Genomic DNA, 23,058 nt, shown 5'->3' on the forward strand with positions numbered 1-23,058 from the left:
AGATATAAGCTGGTCTGTAACCAAGTCACAAAGGAGATTAGGCAGGCAAAAGCAGATTATGAGAAATCCTTGGCAAAGGATGCAAAGAAAAACAGAAAAGAGTTCTTTACCTATGTAAACTCTAGAAGGAACGGGATGAATCAGATTGGTCCACTGGATATTGATAGTTCAACAGTTGAGAATCCTGCTCAGATGGCTAACAAACTAAACAAGTATTTCGCATGTACATTCACACGAGGAGTTATTCAGGAAGGGGAATGCCAGAGGTGAAGTAAACTCTGGCAGTGAGCTAGATGATTTTGTAATAACGGAGAGGAAAGTGGAGGAGAAATTGTTGAGGATAAACATCCACAACAAGTGGAAGGATCCTGATGGGATAATTCCACTTGTTCAGATTACGAACCTAAGGGGGCATAAATTCAAATTAAGAAAAGACAGATGTAGAATAGATGTGCAGAAATTTGCCTTTAGCCAGTGGGTGGTTAATTGCTGGAACAAACTTCCATCTGTCGTTGTGGCAGTTGACAGGTTAAATAAATTTAAGGAGGAACTGGACAAGCATTTGGAGGGAATGGTGTGATTTTTTTTTTTTTTTTTTTTTTGGCTGATGCTGCATAAGCTCATACACTTGCTTTCTTGCATCACATGCCACTACTACTACTACTACTACGTAAAAAAGGCACCGGGGGTGGATTGGATTGGCTCAGTGTTGGGTCCATTGTTGTTTTCTGTATTTATAAATGATATTGATGATGGTATATCAAGCTTGATGTCCAAGTTTGGTGACTATACAAAGGTTGGCAGGGTTGTTAAGGACACTACTGATGCTATGCTGCTGCAACAGGATCTGGAAAGGTTGAGCAGATGGGCTGAGAGGTGGCAAATGAAGTTTAACATTGACAAATGTAAAGTACTACATATGGGAAACAGTAACCCCAGACCAACGTATCAACTGTGGTACTACACTGACAGTAGTAAAGAATGAAAAGGACCTGGGAGTAATTGTGCAGGCAGATATGAAGTTTTCTGAGCAGTGCAGATGGTCTGCAAGAGTAGCTCATGGTGTCTTGTCAATGATATACAGGAATTTTTCTAGCAGGGATAAGGTAGTGTTTATTCCCTTGTATAAGGCAATGGTCAGGCCATACCTTGCGTACTGTATACAGGTCTGGAGGCCTCATTTCAAGAAGGATGTAGAGCTGCTGGGACGAGTACAGAGAAGGGCAACAAGATCAGTGAATGGAACAAAGGGTTGCTCTTATGAAGAAAGGCTTAAGTTTTGCAAATTACAGTGTCTGGAGACTAGGCACCAGCAAGGTGATCTGATAGAGGTGTATAAAGCCTTGAATGGTTTGAATATGCTCAATGCCAATGGGATTCTTCCTCTTGCTCAGAATAATCACCTGAGAGGGCATAAATTTAAATTGAGGAAAGACAGATGTGTGGAAATTTGCCTTTAGCCAGCAGGTAGTTGATTGGTTGGTGGAACAGACTTCCATCCCTTGTTGTGGAAGTTGATAGCCTTAATAAATTTAAGGCCCAGCTGGACAGCTATTTTGAATGAATGGAGGGGTGAAATGGGAGTGGGGTTTTTTTTTTTTTTGGCTGATGCTGCATAAGCTTGCTTTTTTGCATCATATGCCTCTACTAATGCTAATGTCTTCACCCAGGCCTTATTTTTTTTATGGTGTGGAAGAACAGTATCAATGTGCTAGTTTCAAGAGCAAGTGGATGTATGGTCATATCCACTTAACTGTACCTTTATCTGCACTTCTTGCTGGTACCTGAATTTCTGATATGAAGAAACATGTTTAACACATTCACTGCCAGCTGAACCTATGACCTTAATGAGTCCCCTCCATAGCCAGGTGGGCAGGAGCAGCAGTGCGTAGCACACGCTTCTTGATTAGACCAGGATTCGAGCCCATGACCACCAAATATGGAGCGTGCAGAAAGGTCAAGGAATAACCACCACATATCCCCGGAGCAATATGGCCTTAGTTGCTAATGCTCCTAAAAAACAAATAACAACAACCTTAATGAACTGAATTCAAAATTCACAGGACTAAGTCAATCTGAAATGGGGAGGGCAGAGACAATTTTGGACTTTCTTTTCACTATGTTAGTTAGACACTGGCAAAGGTTTCTTGACAAAAACATGCAGTTTTTCTTCGGGACATCAGAAGAAAATAGTTCTTAAAGTCAGGTGGTTTTTCATCCAAGTGGATTAAAAAAACACCTTCATGCACATATGCATCATCCAAGCAGCAAATGTGTTAAACGATTAGCAAAATACATTGATACTATACATATATATCTATTATTAAATGAGACATCTGATCAGACTGGATTATCTTCAGGCTATTATAAAGTGGGAGCTCTGACTAAAATCATATTTTATCTTTGTAAGACAAAATAAATAAAAAGAAAGTATATTACCTAAAATTATTATGGTCCTTATGTACTTCTAGATAATGCCTCTGAGTACAGAATAATATCTAAGGCAGTTTAGCCTTTCCATTCATGGAAACAATCTCTCCAACAGTATCTCAGACTAGAAGGATGCCATCAGAGAGAAAACAATAGCAGAATGCCAGGTGATGTGTTGATGAGACAATCAAAAATAACATTCAATGAGTATAAGAACAATTGAAGATGAATCATTTCCAGTATTTTCTTAACTTGCACGTACACTGCTGAATTTAATCCAAGTGCACAGTAACATTTGGTCACTACATACAATTTTGTGCTGTTTTGAACTATATTTGTTAAAATCAGGTAGGAGTGAAATATTTTGTTTTCATTAGGAGCTGCTGTGATGTTTTTATATACTTGAGCAACTGTTGACAATGCAATTAAGAAAGGAAGGCCACAATAAAAAGTATATAATACCAATATGTTCTTAATTATATATATATTTTTTGTGCTGTGCTACCTTAGTTGTCAATAATACAATTCGTAGTAGTATTGCTGAATTTCCAGGTAAGGTGGTAAACAATAAATAGTAGAAGGCAGCTTTAAAATAGTGAGATTTCACTGGAAATCTCAACGTGTTCAACTGCCAATATGACTCATTTCATCTATTCTTTATAAGTGATATACAGCTGATGCAAACTGTAGGCCTATTCATGATGGAGTGATTTTATTCTTTTGTGCCTTGCAGATACTTACAGATGAATTTACAGGAACATGAAATACTAATATTAATAGCAAAAAATCTTAATTTCTTATGCATACACAGAACTTGTCAGCCAAAAATGACAAATTTTAATTTTTGGTGTAGCAATTCAAATTTAAGATGCTAATTTTTACACATTTATTTAAACGATTAAACGTGCAGGAAGTGCCAGTTCACATAGATCACCGGGCTACTTCCAGCCCTGGAGTTTTCTTTATCTGCACTTCTTCTTGCTGGTACCTGAACTCCTCCTGATATGAAAAATAAATTTAACAGAGTTAAGGATTTAACATTAAATTTATAAATCATTACTAAAAGAGATTAATATTAAATATGAAACTAATGTCAAATGAGAATTCTAGTAGATAAAAGACATATATTAAAATAATAATTTCTAATCATCAATTTACTTTAAAATTATTAAAAGAATTATTTATTTATTTATATTACAATGGTCAGCCCAAAAGTAAAAATTCTAATTATTACTACATGAAACTTTCAGAAAAGAAAAAATTTATATTTTCCACTGCTGTAGTTTTGTGACTCAACCCCAGGGAGTATTTGTCCTGCTATGTAACAATGCCAAACTAAACATAAGCTACTGAATATCCAAAGCCACTGCAAATATGAAATGGGCCATTTTCCTCATTCTACAATATAATTCAGATCTTGCTCCCTGAAGCTTTCACTTGTGTGGCTCTCTCAAGGATATGCTATGGTGGCAACATTTTAAAATCTGTTGTCAGGGAAATGGTTGTTACTAGGCTGGAGAGCTTTTCTTTTGCATCAGCATTGCTTCCACATTAGTGTTGATAAGTGAAATGCAGTGTTGCTATTTTCCGAATTTGAATACAAAAATTTTTTTTTTTTTGGGTGAGGAGAACAAGTTCAGAATAGTTGGGATGACGCTCTTTGAAACCTCTACTACTTCTCTTTTCAGCTGCTAATACAGTGCATGCATTATAAAAACTAGTTAGGGTCAGAAAAACAGGACAATTAAACAGTTCCATGACCTAACAAATTTCTCAATGTCATTAGAGAACGGTAAAAACTTATTTATCTGAGGTGAAATCTCCCCTGTACAATCCACTCTGACTTGCTGCATTGGCAAATAGCTAATCCAAGAACTAAATCTGCCAATTCTTGAGCATTTTACCAGACTACCCATTTTCCTAAATGTAATCAGAAAATGGGTGGTGTGGGATAATAGAGTGCTAGACTTGGGAGGTTAGCTGTTGTAATAGATTTCAGAAATCTAAAATTTTTGGATATACGGCAAGGCTCTAAAATAACAAAAGTCTTATATATTCCACTCATTTTTTTCTAAATAAAATGATACAAAGGAAAGTAATTTCACAATATCACTTCAAGGAAGCCTACTTAGCCCATTATTATAATACATCCAGCATAGGAGATTAAATCAAACATGATGTCAGAATTGTTCCTAATCAATAACCTAGTCCCTTTAAAATATTGTTTATTATCATCTCTTCATCATTGCTGATCAACACTAATAGTGCCTACCAAGAGTTAATTAGTTTTTTCCCCATATTTTTGTCCTGACATATTTGTCAAGAGCAACCCCACCTTCCTTCACTTATTGGCATTTTGATTCTTTTGTTTGTCAGCTATTTTTTAAAAAATTTACCATTACGTAGGAAATTACGAGTTACACAAAATTAAACATGTCAAAATGAAATTATAATAATGAAAATATGAGGACTGAACATCATATGAAGGAAATTATCCCAGTTCCACAGATGTAATCCACTCGAGGAGCATGTGATGGTATTTGCAGCCGGTAGGCAATTTCTGAAGGTCGACCCCAAGACGGAGCAGTGCCTGAATTTTGGGGAGTGCCTGGGCAGGTAGAACCGACTACGCAGTTTCAACCGGTTGTATTTGAGGATTAGTGTGGGCTCTGACCTCAAGGATGGCAGAGGATTGTGCCACTGACAGAAATCCCAGATGTTTGGGGTGTTTATCACTCCTGTGTACATTTTTACTGTAGTCATTAAACGCCTGCTGTCAATTAACCTCGGGAGCCTGGGTACATTTAGCTGCTCAGCCATGTCAGTTGTTCTCCACTGAGGGGGTCGGCGATGCTTATTTGTGGACCATTTCAGGGTCCAGTATTCGCACGAGAACACCAGTTTTTGAAGTGAGGGCGACACAGATGCCCAAATTTCAGCAGTGTATAAAATAGCTGGATAAACAGCGGCTTGAAGATATCTGGTAGTGGTTGCAGCATCGTTGGAATGAAGTAAGTGTTGTTTCGCTCTCCAGCGTAGGGTGTTAAATCGCTTCCGGTGGTATTCTGTGTGAACATTAAATTTCAGCTTCAGATCAAAATAGACACCGAGATCCTTATGGCAGGTAACCACTGGGATGAGAGTACCTAAAACTGAAGGTTGAATTATTGTTGGTTGCTGTTTCAATGAGTAAATCATTATTGCAGATTTTGAAGGGTTAAGGTTTAATCCAAACATCTTCAAGTAAGTTGAAAGGACGGTCAAGTTCTCTGTGATGGAAGACGTAATTGCCATTGGGTTTGCAGATGGTGGGATTAAGGTAAGAAACTTTATATCGTCGGCATATATTAGAGCATCATCACGAGGACTCATGAAAGGAATCAGAATGGCTGAGAAGAGAAGGCCAGACAGGACGCCACCTTGTTGGACCACTGCATTGATTTTTCTTGTAAAGTGGGTCTTCTTCAAAGTGAGGTGGACACTTCTTTTCCTCAATAAGGCAGTGAGAAAAGCTAGTAGGTCTCCATTAATCCTGAAGAAGAATTGCAGAAGCCTGAGAAGGGCGGTGACGTCTAGGCTGTCAAAAGCAGCTTCAATATCGGCATACACTATAGCTAATTCAGATTTAATTTTGAAGGCTTGAAGAATTGATGCCTGTGCGGCCATGAGGTTTGTTATGGTGGATCTATATTGATATTATATACTTGGATCTTAGAAAGGCTTTTGATACTGTTGCACATGGAAGACTGCTGCACAAATTGGAGCAGTGTGGCATTGGAGGCAAATTGCTGCTATGAATGAGGGGGAGAAGACAGAGTCGTAATCAATGGACACTGCTCATCGTGGACTAATGTTATTAGTGGAGTCCCTCAGGGTTCAGTATTGAGTCCATTATTGTTTTCTGTATTTATAAATGATATTGATGATGGTATATCAAGCTTAATGTCCAAGTTTGTAGATGACACGAAGGTTGGCAGGGTTATCAAGGACACTACTGACACTATGCTACTGCAACAGGATCTGGAAAGGTTGAGCAGATGGGCTGAGAGGTGGCAAATGAAGTTTAACATTGACAAATGTAAAGTACTACATATGGGAAACAGCAACCCCAGAGCAACGTATCAACTCTGTGGTACTACACTGACAGTGGTAGAGAATGAAAGGGACCTGGGGGTGGTTGTGCAGGCAGATATGAAGTTTTCTGAGAAGTGCAGACAGGCTGCAAGAGTAGCTCATGGTGTATTGTCAATGATATATAGGAATTTTTCTAGCAGGGATAAGGAGGTGATTATTCCCTTGTATAAGGCAATGGTCAGGCTACACCTCGAGTACTGTATACAGGTTTGGAGGCCTCATTTTAAGAAAGATGTAGAGCTGTTGGAACGATTACAGAGAAGGGCAACAAGATTAGGGATAAATGCAATAAAGGGTTGCTCTTACGAAAAAAGGGCTTAAGTTTTGTAAATTACAGTGTCTGGAGACTAGACACCTGCAAGCTGATCTGATTGAGGTGTATAAAGCCTTGAATGGTTTGAACATGCTCAATGCTGATGGGATTCTTCCTCTTGCTCAGAATAATCACCTGAGAGGGCATAAATTCAAATCGAGGAAAGACAGTTGTAGTGTGGAAGTTTGCCTTTAGCCAGCGGGTGGTTGATTGCTGGAAGAAACTTCCATCTGTCGTTGTAGAAGTTGATAGCTTAAACAGATTCAAGGCAGAACTAGACAAACATTTGGAGTGAGTGGATGGGTGAAATGAGAAGGGTGTGTGCATTTTTTTTTTTTGGCTATATAAGCTTGCTTTCTTGTATCATGTGCCCTTGCTAATTTGGAAAATGAATATATACCATTCTGAATTTATAGGACAGAATAAAATAATAATAATTATTATTAAATAAATGAAATTATGAACTGATTTTAATATATACGATATTTCGAATTGAAATATCATATAACCTTCCCAAATGAAGGAGGACTACACAAGTTCAAAAGCTTTTGGTAGATGTATTTATTTTTAGTTTCTTAAAAAAAGCAAAGGGATTTTTGCTCAAACCTTGTTTTTAATCCGTTACTCCAGTATGACTGAAATATCATATACAGTATTTTAGAAATGAATCACAGAGACAGAGGCCCTTTCCAATTCATAAAATATTTTGTTTTATTAATATATCTATTTATATGGAGTTGGAGGAATATCCTGTCTTCTGATTTTTTTTTTTTTTTTTTTTTTTGTGGTCAGTAGGAATTAAACTGCTTAGTTGAATTCTGACCACAGTTTCCACATTCCTAAAATCTTGGTGGTGTGTGTGTAGTGAAAGCAATCCTGAAAGTTTTTCACATAAAATACATATTTTATACGTTAACTATAGCACACCTGTGGTAAGCTTTACTTTTACAGAATTCTAATTTCCAGTTTAGGACCTTACCATCACAGTTTAAAACAGGGTTTCATAAATTGTCAATTACATGAACATAAATAAAAATATAATTTTCTCTGGAGAACACCAGTTCCAGAAATTGCATTATTTGCCTTATTTCATTTTTAAGTTTACTTCAAATTTTAAGTATCTACTAATGTGTTGTTTTTTTTATAATAAAAAATTATAATTATTCCACAACTAACATATTTTATTTAAAATATAGATACACTTGTAAAAGATTGGAACAGGTCAATTTCATGACCTTGTTTATTTTTAAAGTAGCATATAGAGTGTGAAAGGCTGTCTGTCAGCTCTCTTTGTGTTATGATACAAGTATTAAATAATTTCATAAGACGAATAATTAATGAAGTACAGTATATGCATTATAAAAAAACCATATAACATAAAATAATATCACATTTGCCTCAAAATGGAAGGGAAATTAATTTTTCCCCCCTTCTCTATATAGCAGTAATAGTATTTGCCATATAGTGCAAGGAAGCCACAGGCTTTTGCTACACTAGCAAAAAAAAAAAAAAAAAAACATGTAGATAAGAAAATACAAATTATAGTAGAAGTAGTAATGGAGGCATGTGATGCAAGAAAGCAAGCATATGAGCTTATGTAGCATCATGAAAAAAAAAAAAAAAAACCTTCCCATTTCACTGATCCATTCATTCCAAATGTTTGTCTAGTTCTGCTGTGAATTTATTTAAGCTATCAATTTCAACAGATGGAAGTTTGTTCCAGCAATCAACTACCCACTGGCTAGAGGCAAACCTCTGCACATCTATTCTACAACTGTCTTTCCTCAGTTTGAATCTATGCCGCCTTAGGTTTGTAATCTGAGCAAGAAGAATCCCATCAGCACTGAGCCTGCTCAACCCATTCAAGGCCTTATACACTTCAATCAGATCACCTTGCAGGTGCCCGGTCTGCAGCCGATGAATCCCATCAGCACTGAGCCTGCTCAACCCATTCAAGGCTTTATACACTTCAATCAGATCACCTCGCAGGTGCCCGGTCTGCAGCCGCTGCAATATGCAACACCTAAGCCTTTTTTGGTAAGAGGACCCCTTCTTTCCCCTCACCAATCTTGTTGCCCTTCTCTGTACATGCTCAAACAACTCTACATCTTCCTAAAATGAGGCCTCCAGACCTGTATGCAGCACTCAAGGCGTGGCCTGACCACTGCCTTATACGAAGGGATAATCAACTCCTTTTCCCTACTAGCAATTTTCCTGTATGTCATTGACAATACCCCATTACTTGCTCTGGTAGCTTGTCTGCATTGCTCAGAAAATTTCATATCTGCTTGCACAATTACCAGCGCCTCCGTAGCCAGGTGGGAAGGAGCAGCAGTGCGTAGCACACTCTTCTTGATTAGACCGGGGTTCGAGCCCATCACCACCAAATACGGAGGATGTGGAAAGGTCAGGGAATGACCACCGTATATCTTGGAGCAATATGGCCTTAGTTGCTAATGCTCCTAAAAACTAAAATAACAACAACAACACAATTACCCCTAGGTCTTTTCATTCTCTCCCACTGTCAGTGTAGTACCACACAGTTGGTATGTTTCACTGGGGTTACTTCTACCCATATGCAGAAAAACAGCAAGGATTTCTTTACTTATATAAACTCTAAAAGGAAGGGGATGAATCTGATTGGTCCACTTGATATCGATGGTTCGACTGTTGATGATCCTGCTCAGATAGCAAACAAACTGAATGAGTATTTTGCATCTACATTCACACATGAGGAATTATTAAGGTTTGAAAATGGAAGAAGGTTATCAAATTGTAGCAGGGTGCTTAATGATTTTGAACTGAGAGCAAAGTGGAGGAGAAATTGTTGAAGTTAAACATAAGAAAGGTACCTGGGGTGGATGGGATCTATCCAGTGATATTAAAGGAGGCGGCAAAGCAACTAAGCAAACCCTTAGTCATAATTATGAGAGCATCCTTGGACCCATGGGAGGTCCTCAAGGACTGGAGATGTGCAAATGTATCCCCAATTCACAAAGGGGGAAACGAGTAATTACAGACCAGTTAGTTTAACTTCTGTTCCGGGTAAAATAATGTAGTCACTGGTTAAAGATGCACTGCAGGATCATCTAGACAAGACTGTAGCAATAATTCAGATACAGCATGTGTTTGTTAAGGGAAAGTTTTTTCTGACAAATTTGAAAAGAACTGGATGCAAAAAATAATTTTGATATCATATACAGGCATACCTTGGTTAACGTTACCTCTGATAACGAAGCTTTGATATAACGAAGTCGGCAATTTCAAGCCCCATTTAACATAAAAAAAATATTCCAGTTTAATCACCTGAAATCTAAACAAACTGAAGAAATTACAGAAACCTTTGGGGCTTCTCGTGGTTGGTTCGAGAAATTTAAAAAACGGGCCAGGATTCATAGTGTAAAATTAACAGGAGAAGCTGCAAATAAGTTTCCAGAAAAACTAAAGGAAATAATTGAACGTGAAAATTTTCCAAATTTGGTGTTCAATGTTGACGAAAGCGGTTTGTTCTGGAAATGGCTACCAACAAAAAGCTTCATTTCTATTGAAGAAAAATCAGCTGCTGGGTTCAAAGCAGCCAAAGACCGTTTAACGTTACTCTTTGGATCAAATGCCTCTGGCGATTATAAATTAAAATTGTTATTAGTTTACCATTCAGAAAATCCGAGGGCATTAAAAGGTAACATAAAAATGAATTTACCCGTAATATGGAAAGCAAATAGAAAAGCGTGGGTTACCAAGGAGTTATTTACTGATTGGTTTGTTAACCACTTTTGTCCTGAAGTAAAATGGTATTGTGAAAAAAAACAACTGTGAATAAAAACCTCTTTTGTTGTTAGACAATGCTCCGGGACATCCTACTGATCTTAACACGTTGGACACACGCATTCTTGTCACAGTTGTGTTTCTTCCAGCAAACACAACTTCCCTGATTCAACCATTGGATCAGGGAGTAATAGCATAATTTAAAGCTTATTATCTGCATCGAACATTAAGCAATTTAACTGAACTAGAGGATAAAGAGGAAATGACAGTTAAAACTTTTTGGAAAAACTACACCATTAAAAACGCAATTGTTAAGGGAAAGTTGTAAAATTGCTGGAAATTGAAAACATTGATAGTTCTTGGAAAGAAGTCACTAAGAAATGCTTAAATGGAGTTTGGCGCAAAATATGGCCGGAAGTTGTACTAGAAGAAGAAAATAACATCCAAGAAATTAGAAATGAAGTTATCCAGATGGCTCAATCAATAGGTTTCGAAAATGTCGATGAAGAGGATGTTAGAAATTTATTGAATGCAGAAGATGATGGTTTTTCAGTGGAAGATTTAGAAAACCTTGTTAGAAACGAAGACAAAGATAATGGAGACGAACTTAAAGAAGTTCCTGCCGAAAAAGTGTTAACAACCAAAGATTTAAAAAGGTGCTTAAATGACATTGAAAACGTTTTAAATTTTTTTTTAGTGAAAATGATCCTGATTTAGGAAGAAGTGTTATTATTAAGCGATCTGTGTTAAATGCAATAACTCCGTATAGGCAATTGTTAAATGAAAGAGAAAAAGAGCATAAACAATCAACTTTAGACTCATATTTTAAAATATGATTTCACTTTGTATGTAAGTTGACTGTTTATTTAATAAAACTTTTCTTCGTTCGAAAAAAAAGCTTTTCATTTTCTTTACGTAGGAACGTATCCCTATTCTGGCCATAGTATTTTTACCTCTGAAAACGAAGTTTCACTTAAGGAAGTAATTTTGTGGAACGCATCCTATTCGTTATTCGAGATATGCCTGTATTTGGATTTCAGGAAAGCGTTTTACACTGTTGCACATGGAAGACTATTGTACAATTTGGAGCAGAATGGTATTAAGGGTAAGTTGCTACAATGGATAAGAGGATGGTAGAGTGGGAGAAGACAGAGGGCGGTAATTAATGGGTGCTGCTCTTCATGGACTAATGTTATTAGTGGAGTCCCACAGGGTTCGGGGTTGGGTACTCTGTTGTTTTGTATATTTATCAATGATGTTGATGAAGGTATATCAGGCTTAGTGTAGAAGTTTGCAGATGATACAAAGGTTGGCAGGGTTGTTAATGACAGTAATGGCAGTGTGCTACTGCAACAGGATCTAGATAATTTGGGTAGATGGGCTAAGAAGTGGCAACTGGAGTTTAATCTTGACAAATGCAAAGTACTGCATATGGGCAGAAGTAACCCCAGAGAAACGTACCAACTGTGTGGTACTACACTTAAGGTGGTAGAATATGAAAAAGACCTTGGAGTAATTGTGCAGTCAGATATGAAGTTTTCTGAGCAATGCAGACAGGCTGCCAGGGCAGGTCATGGGGTTTTTGTCAATGATATATAGGAATTTTGCTAGCAGGGAAAAGGAGGTGACTGTCCCTCTGTATAAGGCAATGGTCAGGCCACGGCTTGAGTACTGTGTACAGGTCTGGAGGCCTCATTTTAGGAAGGATGTAGATTTGCTTGAGCGTGTACAGAGAAGGGCAACAAGATTGGTGAGGGGAATGAAGGGATTCTCTTACCAAGAGAGGCTTAAGTTTTGCAAATTGCAGTGGCTGGAGACTAGGCACCTGCACAGTGATCTGATTGAGGTGTATAAGGCCTTGAATAGGTTGAGCACACTGAATTCTGATGGGATCCTTCCACTTGTTCAGATTACGAATCTAAGGGGGCATAAATTCAAATTAAGAAAAGACAGATGTAGAAAAGATGTGTGGAAATTTGCCTTTAGCCAGCGGGTGGTTAATTGCTGGAACAAACTTCCATCTGCCATTGTGGAAGTTGATAGGTTAAATAAATTTAAGGAGGAACTGGACAGGCATTTGGAGGGAATGGTGTGTTTTTTTTTTTTTTTTTTTTTCCTTTGGCTGATGCTGCATAAGCTCATACACTTGCTTTCTTGTATCACATGCCACTACTACTACTATGCAGTATTTTGCATTTCTCAATGTTAAACTTCAATTGCCACCTCTCAGCCCATCTCCTTAACTTTTCTCGATGCTGTTGCAGTACCACACTACCACTATTGTCATTAACAACCCTGCCAACCTTTGTATCATCTGCAAACTTTGATATTAAGCCTGATATGCCTTCATCAATATCACTGATAAATATACAAAACAACAATGGGCCCAACACACTCTGGGTGACTCCACTAATAATATTAGTCCACAAAGAGCAGTATCCATCGATTATCACCCTTTTTATCCACTGTAGCAACTTACCCTTAATACCATACAGCTTCAATTTGTACAATAGCCTTCCATGAACAACAGTGTCAAAAACTTTCCCGAAGGAAAGTTTTTGACACTTGGATTCGGGAAAAGTTCAAAAACTTTTCCCGAATCCAAGGATATGATATCAAAATTATTTTTTGCATCCAGTTCCTTTGTAACATCATAGTATCCAATGAAATTTGTCAGACAAGACTTTCCCTTAACAAACCCATGCTATGTCTGAATTATTACTGCAGTCCTGTCTAGATGATCCTGCAATGCACCTTTAACCAGTGACTCCATTATTTTCCCCGGAACAGAAGTTATACTAACTGGTCTGTAATTACTCGTGTCACTCTTAGATTCCTCTTTGTGAAATGGGGATACATTTGCACATTTCTAGTCTATGGGGACTTCCCCTGAGTCCAAGGATGCTCTCATAATTATGACTAAGGGTTTGCTTACTTCCTTTGCCACCTCCTTTAATAAAACTAGATAGATCCCATGCACCCCAGGTGCCTTTATGTTTAACTTCAACAATTTCCCTTCCACTTTGCTCTCAGTTATTACAAAATCATTAAGCACCCTGTTACGGTTTGATAAACTTCTGGAATTTTCCTTACTTAATAACTCCTCATGTGTGAATGTAGATGCAAAATACTCATTCAGATTATCAGCTATCTGGGCAGGATCATTAACAGTCAAACCATTGATATCAAGTGGAAAAATCTGATTCATCTCCTACCTTCTAGGGTAAAGAAGTCCTTGCTGTTTTTCTTAGCATCCTTTGCCAAAGATTTCTCATAACCTGCCTTCGCTTGCCTAATCTCCTTTATGACTTCATTACAGACTAGCTTAAATCTGCCATGGGCTTCTGCGTCGCCTGATAATTTATATGCATCCCATGCATTTTTCTTCTCTGCCACGAGTTGCATTAGTTCATCTGACATCCATTTAAGTCTAAACCTTGAACAATATTTCTTAATCGGTATGAAAAGCCTAGTAGCATCCACGATTATTTCCTTGAATGCTTCCCATTTAGAATTTGCTGTTGGTGACATCATCAGTTTTTAAATTCTGTACAGTGAGACTATCTGACACCACTGTAGTCACCTTTACAGTAGCAAAAACCCTTTCCTTTACCCCTGATGGCAATTATATCTTTAAGTAAATCCCACATCAGTACACTGTGATCACTGCCACCTAGTAGTTCCTTTATCTGCAAATTCTTTATACATGAATAATCACTGCTGATAACCAGATCAAGAGTATTATCCTCTCTAGTTACCTCTCGAACATGCTGGTGCAGAATACAATCATCCAATAAATCCACAAAAGTCTTGCTAGTGTGCAAGTGACCAAAGCACAAGTTCCAGTCAATATCTGGGAAGTTAAAATCCCCCATTATAACAGAATCTGATTTACTGACCAATTCTATTTCTCTGTACAACTGTTTGTTGAACTCATTAGTCATTAGGCCTATAACACTTCTACTCTCATTTTTACTTTCCCAGTGCTTATGTAACACCGAACTGATTTGACATTGCACTGTCCACCTATGTCAACTGGATGCAATTCCTTAGATTTTGTTTTTCTTAATTAACAACATAACCCCTTCTCTCCTGTCTGTTCACATTGTACTCCCCAAGTTCCAATTCTACACTGCTTATATCAGTGACACGATGTGTCTGATATCCAAACAATATCTGCCTTTGATGTCTTGACCAGCACTTCAAATTTATTTACTATACGTCTAGCATTGGTGTACATGCACGTATTCTTATTCTTAGTTACCCTAACACAGCCCATGTATTTGTTTCATGATGATTCCCACCAGTTCCTGAACCCCCAGCACCCCACCCTCCACGCCACTGCTCATTCTAATAGAAGCAGTGCAAGAATCACTTTCACCTCTGCCTATGGCTACTGTTAACCTTTTAATCTGTGAATCCCCCAAGTTAGCAGTTTTCTGCCCCACATAACGATGCCTCGATAGCATCAGCAAATACTCATGCAACCCTTCTATTTAAGTTTATCCCATCCCTGTAGAAGCAGTCTCTCCTGTTATATGCTTCACTCCTCACACAGGTAACTATCCAGTTGACCTTTGAATTTATTCAACCTGTCAGCCTTAACTACCTATGAGGACAACTTGTTACAGCAATCAACGACTCGCTGTCAAAAAAAAAAACTTCCTATCACACTCTACAATCCAGCGAAATCACAATAAAACTCTGAGCCCAAAATGGCATGCTTAAACACAGAGAGATGCCAATTAAAATTCCAACAAAAATAATCTTTGCCTTCTTAGCAGGTTCCACTAGTACTGCACCACTTCCAAACAAATGACATCACTATTTATTTACAAGATGAGATAATGGCTAATAGCAGATTAATCTTTGACAATGTAATGTCATCTCTAAAAGGATCTTCCCAGTTTAAAAACAAATGTGTTTGAAAGTGGCAATACCAGGGCAACTCATTGTGAGGGCATAATTTGTTCTGTGGTTTGGGGCTGCATTTGTCATGCTCTACTTAAAATACTCATATTCACACTAATGTAGCCATAGTAGTGGTAAGCGAATATATCAGTGATCATTTTGGAGATGAGTTATTTATGTGATGCTCAATAATGACCAAAAAAAAAAATAGCCTCAAGTATGTGATGTCTTGCAGTTCTTATCAGTTGCCATTCCAAAGACACATCCAAAAATTGGGGACAGTAGTCGAATCTGGGACTACTCCCAGAAACCTAGAATTTCTGGGTAATCCTGGCTTGCAAACAAACAATAACTTACCACATGGAGGCTAATTAGTGGCTCAAGGTTAATCATAGGGCCCACCTCTCCTCTCCTCCTGATATCAACAGTAAGAGTGCAGTTTGGAAGTCTAGAGAATGACCCCTGAACCACCAATTTGCTGTCTACGTCTCCCATTCTCAAATCTATTACAATATGGTGTTTTCACCCTGCAATTAGAAAAGTTGTACAGTACAATTGGCCTTATTGCAGGTCGGTCAATTGGTGCAACATTATACCGCACAGATTGATGATAATAAGGGTTAGCTTTTGACAGCCCCTTATCAGTTTAATACAAATATGCCAGTGTTCTGTGAAGGACTGCAGCATCTCTATTTCCTTACAGTCAGCCAGAAGGCAGACACCAATCTCAATCTCTCCACTCCCACTTTACAGAACCAGATGATTTTTTGATAGATACTTTCACTCCATGTTCCATCCATCCACATGATGGAACATGCAATCTCCTTCCAGGAGGTTGGCTGCCAAGGATCGCCACACTTCCCTCTACTCAGCCACCCATGGAAGTTCTTTGTATTTGAGCCCACTCTAATCCTCTATGCTATTATAGCTATTTATAATAGCATAGAGCTATTTTCCATTGCTTCAGTGTGTTTAGAAGTTTATATTTCGATTTTGCCATTTTTAGTACATCTTTGTTCCTTGGTTTACTTTTTCATGATATTTTCATCATTCTCCTATATGTCCATATTTCAAAAGCACTGATTTTATTTTCAATATTTTTGCTTAGCATCCGTGTTTCTGCACCATATGAGAATACACCAAACACAAAGAATTTATTAATCCTAATCCTCATTTTGACATTGAGGTCTTGGGCAGTTAATTTTTTCATGTTGATAAATACTACTGTTTTGCCATAGTAATTCTTCTGTTTATTTTGTCTTTGTTTCTTCTTTCACTTGTTATTTTGCATCCAAGGTATACAAATTTGTCCACTTGTTCTATCCTTTCTCCATTTATTTCAATTCTTATCTTTGGGGCATCCTCCCGTTGGTGATGGCCAGTCCAGATTATTTGTTATTAAATCATCGTGTGGCTAATTTCATAATTAATATTTGTTATACTATAACAAATAATTCATTTATAAAAACCATATAAAAATACAGATAATTTATAATTCAATACTTACGGGATCATAGATAACTTTCACTATAAGGGAGCAACTTGGACATGTAGCAACATCCTCTCCATTCATAAGCTCTTCCTGAAAATTGAGTTATTTAAAAGTGAATTTATAAAAAAAACAATAAAGAAAACTAAAAAAAAAAAAAAAAAAAAAAAAAATTACGCCTTTTCTTATGGAAATAAAATATTCTCTATGGCAATAATCATGTACTCATTATATTAAAAGATGTCAGACAAATATAAAATAGGACATTTGGTTGCAAGTTTAATTCTGGATGGTGGAACTTGTTTTTGGATCCTCCTTTCATATCCAATTATGGAGTGAAGATGTGATAAGTAAAAAGTTTTACTTTGAATTTCTTCATAAGAGTTGTAAGAATTTTGAGGTTGACTTCTTAACACTATTCTTATGTCCAGAGCTTAATTAGAATTAAAGTTCATCTTTATAACATAACACATTATTCCCAGTACACTCCATTCAATGCCTCCTGTGGTCTTCCATCAAAAGGATTTTGAACAATCTTGATGCTAAGAAAACTGCAGGTCCTTATGATATTTCTCCACTTGTTCTCAAAACCTGTGCTCATGAACTTACTCCTGTTCTCCTCTTGTTCTGTGTCGTATTTTTTCACTTTCTTATAACAAAGGTATTTTCCCTTCTGCTTGGAAATTTGCTTATGTCCAGCCAGTTCGTAAAAAGGGCGACAAATCCCTCCCATCCAATTATCCCATTGCACTTACTTCAACTCTTCCCAAAGTAATAGAGAAATCAATTAACCACCAACTCAAACTATCTAGAAACCTTCCATATCATCAACATTTGCCAGCATGGATTCCATCACTGTTGATATTCTGGGTTATGTTACCCATCTATGACCAAATTCAACAGAAAAGTTTAGTGAAACTCAAGCAGTTGCTCTTGATATTTTAAAGGCTTCTAATCGTGTTTGGCATAAAGGTCTTCTAAATAAGCTTCCATCATGGTTTGCCACTGTTTTTTGTAACTGGGTATCCAGTTTTCTCTCTGACCGCTCACTATGGGTGATGGCTGTCTGCCTTCTAACTTCTCCACTAAATGCTGGTGTTCCCCAAAGTTCAGTTCTTTCTCCCACTCTTTTCCTCTTGTATATTAATGACCTTCTTCCATTGACCAGAAATCATTTCCATAGTTTTGCTGATGATAGCAGATTGCATTCCACCTTCCAGTTTGAGAAACCTTGCCTGCCTGCACAAACAGCTTCAACTTCTCGAATATCCACTACCAATTCCTTAAATGCTGACCTCCAATGAGACAAAGATAACTTAGTTGATTTCAATTCTTCTAAAACTCAGTCCTGTCATATCTCACAAAAAGGATTCTTCTGCTCCTATGCTCATCTTCAATGACACACTGATTTCTAGGCAAGATCATATATCTCCACTGGGAATTACCCTGACTTCTAATCTCTATTGACATTACAAATATTACTTCCTCTGCATCTAAAAAACTGGCTTTTCTCTTTTGCTTTCGGCATTACTTTTCTTATAGCTTCTAGATTCCATTCAAAAGAGGGCAGTTAGGTTAATTAATGACTCATCTCTAACAGAGTCTCTCCACTTTGTTTAACTTTGTTTCTAAAGGTTCACAAGTTTCATGGTTCTTTTAAAGAGTTCTTGGAAATCTGTAATCTTGATCTCCTAATGTGGAAGGTAATCTTCTGTCTTGTAGCTACCGCTGGTACATGAAAATTAAAATGGCATAGGAGATCTGGAAGATAATTTAATCTGGAGGAAAAAAGATACAGAAGTTTAAGGTCCTGGATGGTTTGCTGTGCTTCCAAAGATTGCAGCTTGAAGTAGGAGCACAGATTTGGTGAAAAAACATAGAATTGCATCTAGAAAGGTGGTGGATGAGAGTGGTTAATATCAGCTATTAGCATGGGCAAACATAGAGACTAGCCATAAACCATCTCTCACACCACAATGGCAGAAAATTTAAATTGCATTCCACTCAAGAAGTTTCTTCAAATAAATCATTATATGCAGCATCCAAATCTTCTACAATATTTGGTAGTACCCCTTCTATTTGGGATAGAGTTGGCAGGCATATTCCCCCTAGGAGCATTAGGCAAAAGCCTTCATTAATTCCTCTATATAATTGAATTTTTTCTATCTAGATTTCATGTCAAACTTTATTCTATTTTTGATATCATTTATGAACATCAGAAACAGTGGTCCCAGAACTAATTCTTGAGAGGGCTCCCCACTTCTAACATTAAACCAATTTGAAGAGTACAATATTAATTACAACTTTCTGCCCCCTACTCTATAGTTACCCTGCAATTAATCTTAAAATCTTACCTACAATTTCATTTTTGTTGATAAATGTATATTATAGTTTAATTTTTTTTTACACTTACTAATTAAATATAAAACTCCAAAACATGACACAAATACTGTTAATATTGAGGAATATACAAAAACTTTAATTTCTTTGTTAGCAATTATCAAGACAGAATGTAACGTAAGAGACAGTATTTAGCATCCATGCTATGTAAGTATATTTTCTTACAAATTATTCAGCTTATTTGCCATTATACAAGAAAGACTTGAAGTAAAGTCAAAATGTATGGCTTTAGTTTAAACTTCATGTAGCTTCTAAATTTACAAAATAAATTCCTTTTTTTTTTATCTTTCAGAAGTGTATTTATAGGTCATAGCTATTTTGTCTATGTATGAGCCCCCACTAATGGAAACTGGAAAAAACAATTTGAATAATGCTACAAAAAATCGCTGATTTGGGATTTTTTAATGTATTTATTTAAATAATGGTATAATGGCTATATCATGTATTTTGCTTTACCACAACTACTTCCTCTGTACAATTTCAAAGGATAATGCAATTAATATAACTGATTAGAAGTTGGCATGAGCCCTGCAAAATTATGGGCCCTAGACAATTAACTTGCCTAGGTATAAATATGACTGTTTCCAAGAGAAAAGCTTGGCCTGCATTAAAATATGCTCTTAAATGAGCTTATAAATTCTGTTTTGGTACATATAGTTTCAGTAATACTAGACACTTTTACATAATTCCTATATAAGATTATCTATATGGGGAATCTGTTTAATCTTAAATGTTAACTCATAGAAGTTACATAAATAGTGATACTATCAAGAACTACACCTCACCACTCAAAGATTAAACAATTGAAATAAAAAGCTTGTTTCATCTTTCCTTTCCCTAAACACACATGCATATGCCCATATAGAAATAAGAATTTCACTGTACTTTTTAACTCCTTAAACAGACCAACAGAAATTATATATATTTATAAATGTGGCCATTATCCACGTGGAACATCTATTTAGTCTTAAATGGTAACTCATGCAAGTCATACAAATGGTGACAAATTCTCCTTCTCCCACAATCGGCCCTCGTCTAGTAGGTAGCATGGTACATATTTTGTTTTACCACATTTTATTAGTCTGGGAGTTAATTATTACTTTGAAAATTCAATTACTACTTAGCCTACTACATTATCATTACCTGACGTGAATTACGGAAATGAGTTAATAATGGTATCTTCACAGGAGCGGCCCAGCTATATTGATTAACTTTGTGGTCACCAAGGACAGCATTTCTCAATCGTTTGTAGACTGTGGTGAACAAGGAAAGTATGTATTCCCTAATTTAGGTGGAGCACCAGAACAAACAACACATTATTTTAATATTTTACTGTATATAAATATTACATTGGCATAAAAACGATCCAAAAAATGAACTGAATATCTCGCAAATATTTACACAGAAATACTTGTAAATAAATTATATAAAAATTTAATCCTCAGCGCAGAATCTCAACTGATAGTACTCGCGGAGAACTAGTTGAGAAATACTAGTCTAGGAAGTCAAAAGACCTCAACCTATGTGCTGCTCTTGGGATTTGGTGACGCCTACTGTATGGTTAGATCTAGGCGCCAGCATCCAGATGTGGGGTAACTTTTGTTTTCGTTGTTCCTTTTTTTTTTCCCCCGTCTTGTAAATGTGTGCAAAAAAGGTTAGAAACACCGATCAATTGACGTGTTCTTCAGATCATTTCTGGACGAAAATACTCCTCCCTAGTCCCATACACGTTTCCTTACATTTTATCGTGGTGCAAGAAGAACGCACATTAATCCTACCTTCGTAATTATTTGACTTATAAGAATATAGCCTAGCTACTATCAAAAGTTCAAGAAAATAGCCATTGAACTATAAAATTTCACTACGGTAACTAACAGACAAGCTGGGTTGCGCAATACCATACATACACTGTACAAGTGCATATAAACCAGTTAAAATAACGCAACTTACTTTTGTAATTTCAAACTTATCGCCGCACGGACATGGATAATAATACGTTTCCGTTTCCTCGTCGTATTCAAAGTCCTCAATTTCAACTTCGTCGTGAAAAATGGACATTCTCAAACACACTCTCGTTGCGTAGGCAGTCAGTGATGAAAAGGAAGAAGCGTGACGGAAACGCTAAAAATCCTGTAATGGGTACCAGGTTTCCATGAATTGTGCGAGATAAATTAATTGCTCCTTTAGTGCTTAGTTAAACTTGTGGTAATTTTATGAAGTACACTAAATGAATGCAAGTGTTACTTAATATGTAGAGTATATATATATATTTTTTACTTCTATTATTAATTTGTTTTTCATTTTAATAACTACGTCAGCGCAGCAGGAACTATAAGGCTGCAAAAGAAAAAAAAAAAAAAAAAGCTATATACCACGCGAATATATATTATACAATTAAACTGTCTCAAACCTGAGTACTGTATATGTATACATAGCTTTGCCCTGCCTATTTTTAGTCACTGATGTCATGGCGTTCATGATACGTGCGCATGTATGTACAATGCTAAAAGTAATAAGCAACCTGCGAGTTAATTCAAAGAAAGCCACGTATGCTTTAGAGGTCTTTTTAACAAGGATTATAGAACTCGAAATAATTTCCGGGCTGAATTTTATATAAAACTTAAGTAATAATATAATTTCGACAGAACTATTTTCTTCTGCGGCGAACTATGCCCTTCGAATCTATATACTCTTCAAAGTTCATCAAATTAATCACGTCGTGTGACATAATTTCAAACGTGGTAGACGTAGAACAGTTAAATTTCAAGTTTACAAACGAAAATTGCGATTCATCTCTTTTACCATTTAAGACAATGACATTATAAACGATGGGGGTTTACAACAATTTTATATACCGCTAGGGGGAAACGAATTAAATTCCAATACTGTATAACCATCTGTATTATATAATTAATTCATCAGGTGGCGCCATTACCTTAAACTTATTTTTATTTTATTATTATTAGCCACGGGGTGCAAGGAAACCTAAGGCTTTTGCTACACCAGCCAAAAAAAAAAAAAAAAAAAAAAATTCTGAATTACCCTGAGAGAGAGTGTGTCAGAAGTATAATATAGTATAATATGTTATAATATGATAGAGAATGGGCCTGTGGCACGGGTTTCCATAGTTTAAGTGAAGAATAATACAGCAGGGCAAGTCGAGGCAGTAACTAATATAATTTAATAAAGGAGAATGGGCCTGTGGTACTGGATTCCATGATATAAGGAAATAATAAAAATAATACTGTACATCCAGTGGATCAGTAACTACACTGGTGTGCAAAATTTAAGGACCAGTCAGGTTTTCACCTGAAGCTTCTCATAGGAGTGGCCTGGGTATGGGAAAATCATACCAAAGGAACCTCCTGAGGTATGGAAATGATGAAGGAAACAAAACGGTACAGAAGGACTTCATTCAAAAATGGCAACATAGCACTGGCTGCCATGATACAGATGCATCACTGCCAAAGATGGAACAAAGGGAAAGGGTGGTCCTCAGTAGGAGATATGGCCACCCCCAATGTCGATGCAGGATTTGCGCCGCCTATCCATACTTAGAATAATATTGTTGATAAGTTCTTGCAGTAACATCGTCCATTCCTCTGTCAGTGACATC

General features: G+C 36.8%; 1 protein-coding gene across 1 annotated transcript; it reads right to left on the reverse strand.

The window, feature by feature from the left end:
- Nucleotides 1-3,125: 3,125 nt before the first annotated feature.
- On the reverse strand, nucleotides 3,126-21,672 carry LOC150079645 (diphthamide biosynthesis protein 3-like). The gene is made up of 3 exons (XM_090384062.1): nucleotides 21,393-21,672; nucleotides 17,061-17,135; nucleotides 3,126-3,429 (listed from the first exon to the last, which is right to left on the reverse strand). The coding sequence occupies exons 1-3, from the start codon at nucleotides 21,498-21,500 to the stop codon at nucleotides 3,361-3,363; spliced, it is 252 nt and encodes an 83-aa protein (XP_090240188.1). The 5' UTR covers nucleotides 21,501-21,672; the 3' UTR covers nucleotides 3,126-3,360.
- Nucleotides 21,673-23,058: the final 1,386 nt, after the last annotated feature.

This window comes from Mastigoproctus giganteus, chromosome 10 (genome assembly GCF_048544385.1).
Source record: "Mastigoproctus giganteus isolate SK-2022 chromosome 10, ASM4854438v1, whole genome shotgun sequence".
NCBI classification, from domain to species: Eukaryota; Metazoa; Arthropoda; class Arachnida; order Uropygi; family Thelyphonidae; genus Mastigoproctus; species Mastigoproctus giganteus.

Bases quoted from the DNA above. Each gene is read 5' to 3' on its own strand.
- LOC150079645 (XM_090384062.1), bottom strand. From the start codon at position 21,500: ATGTCCATTTTTCACGACGAAGTTGAAATTGAGGACTTTGAATACGAC. The intron at 17,136-21,392 runs GTAAGTTGCGTT...CTCAATTTTCAG, and splicing joins ATAAGTTTGAAATTACAAAA to GAAGAGCTTATGAATGGAGA. The intron at 3,430-17,060 runs GTAAGTATTGAA...TTTTCATATCAG, and splicing joins TGAAAGTTATCTATGATCCC to GAGGAGTTCAGGTACCAGCA.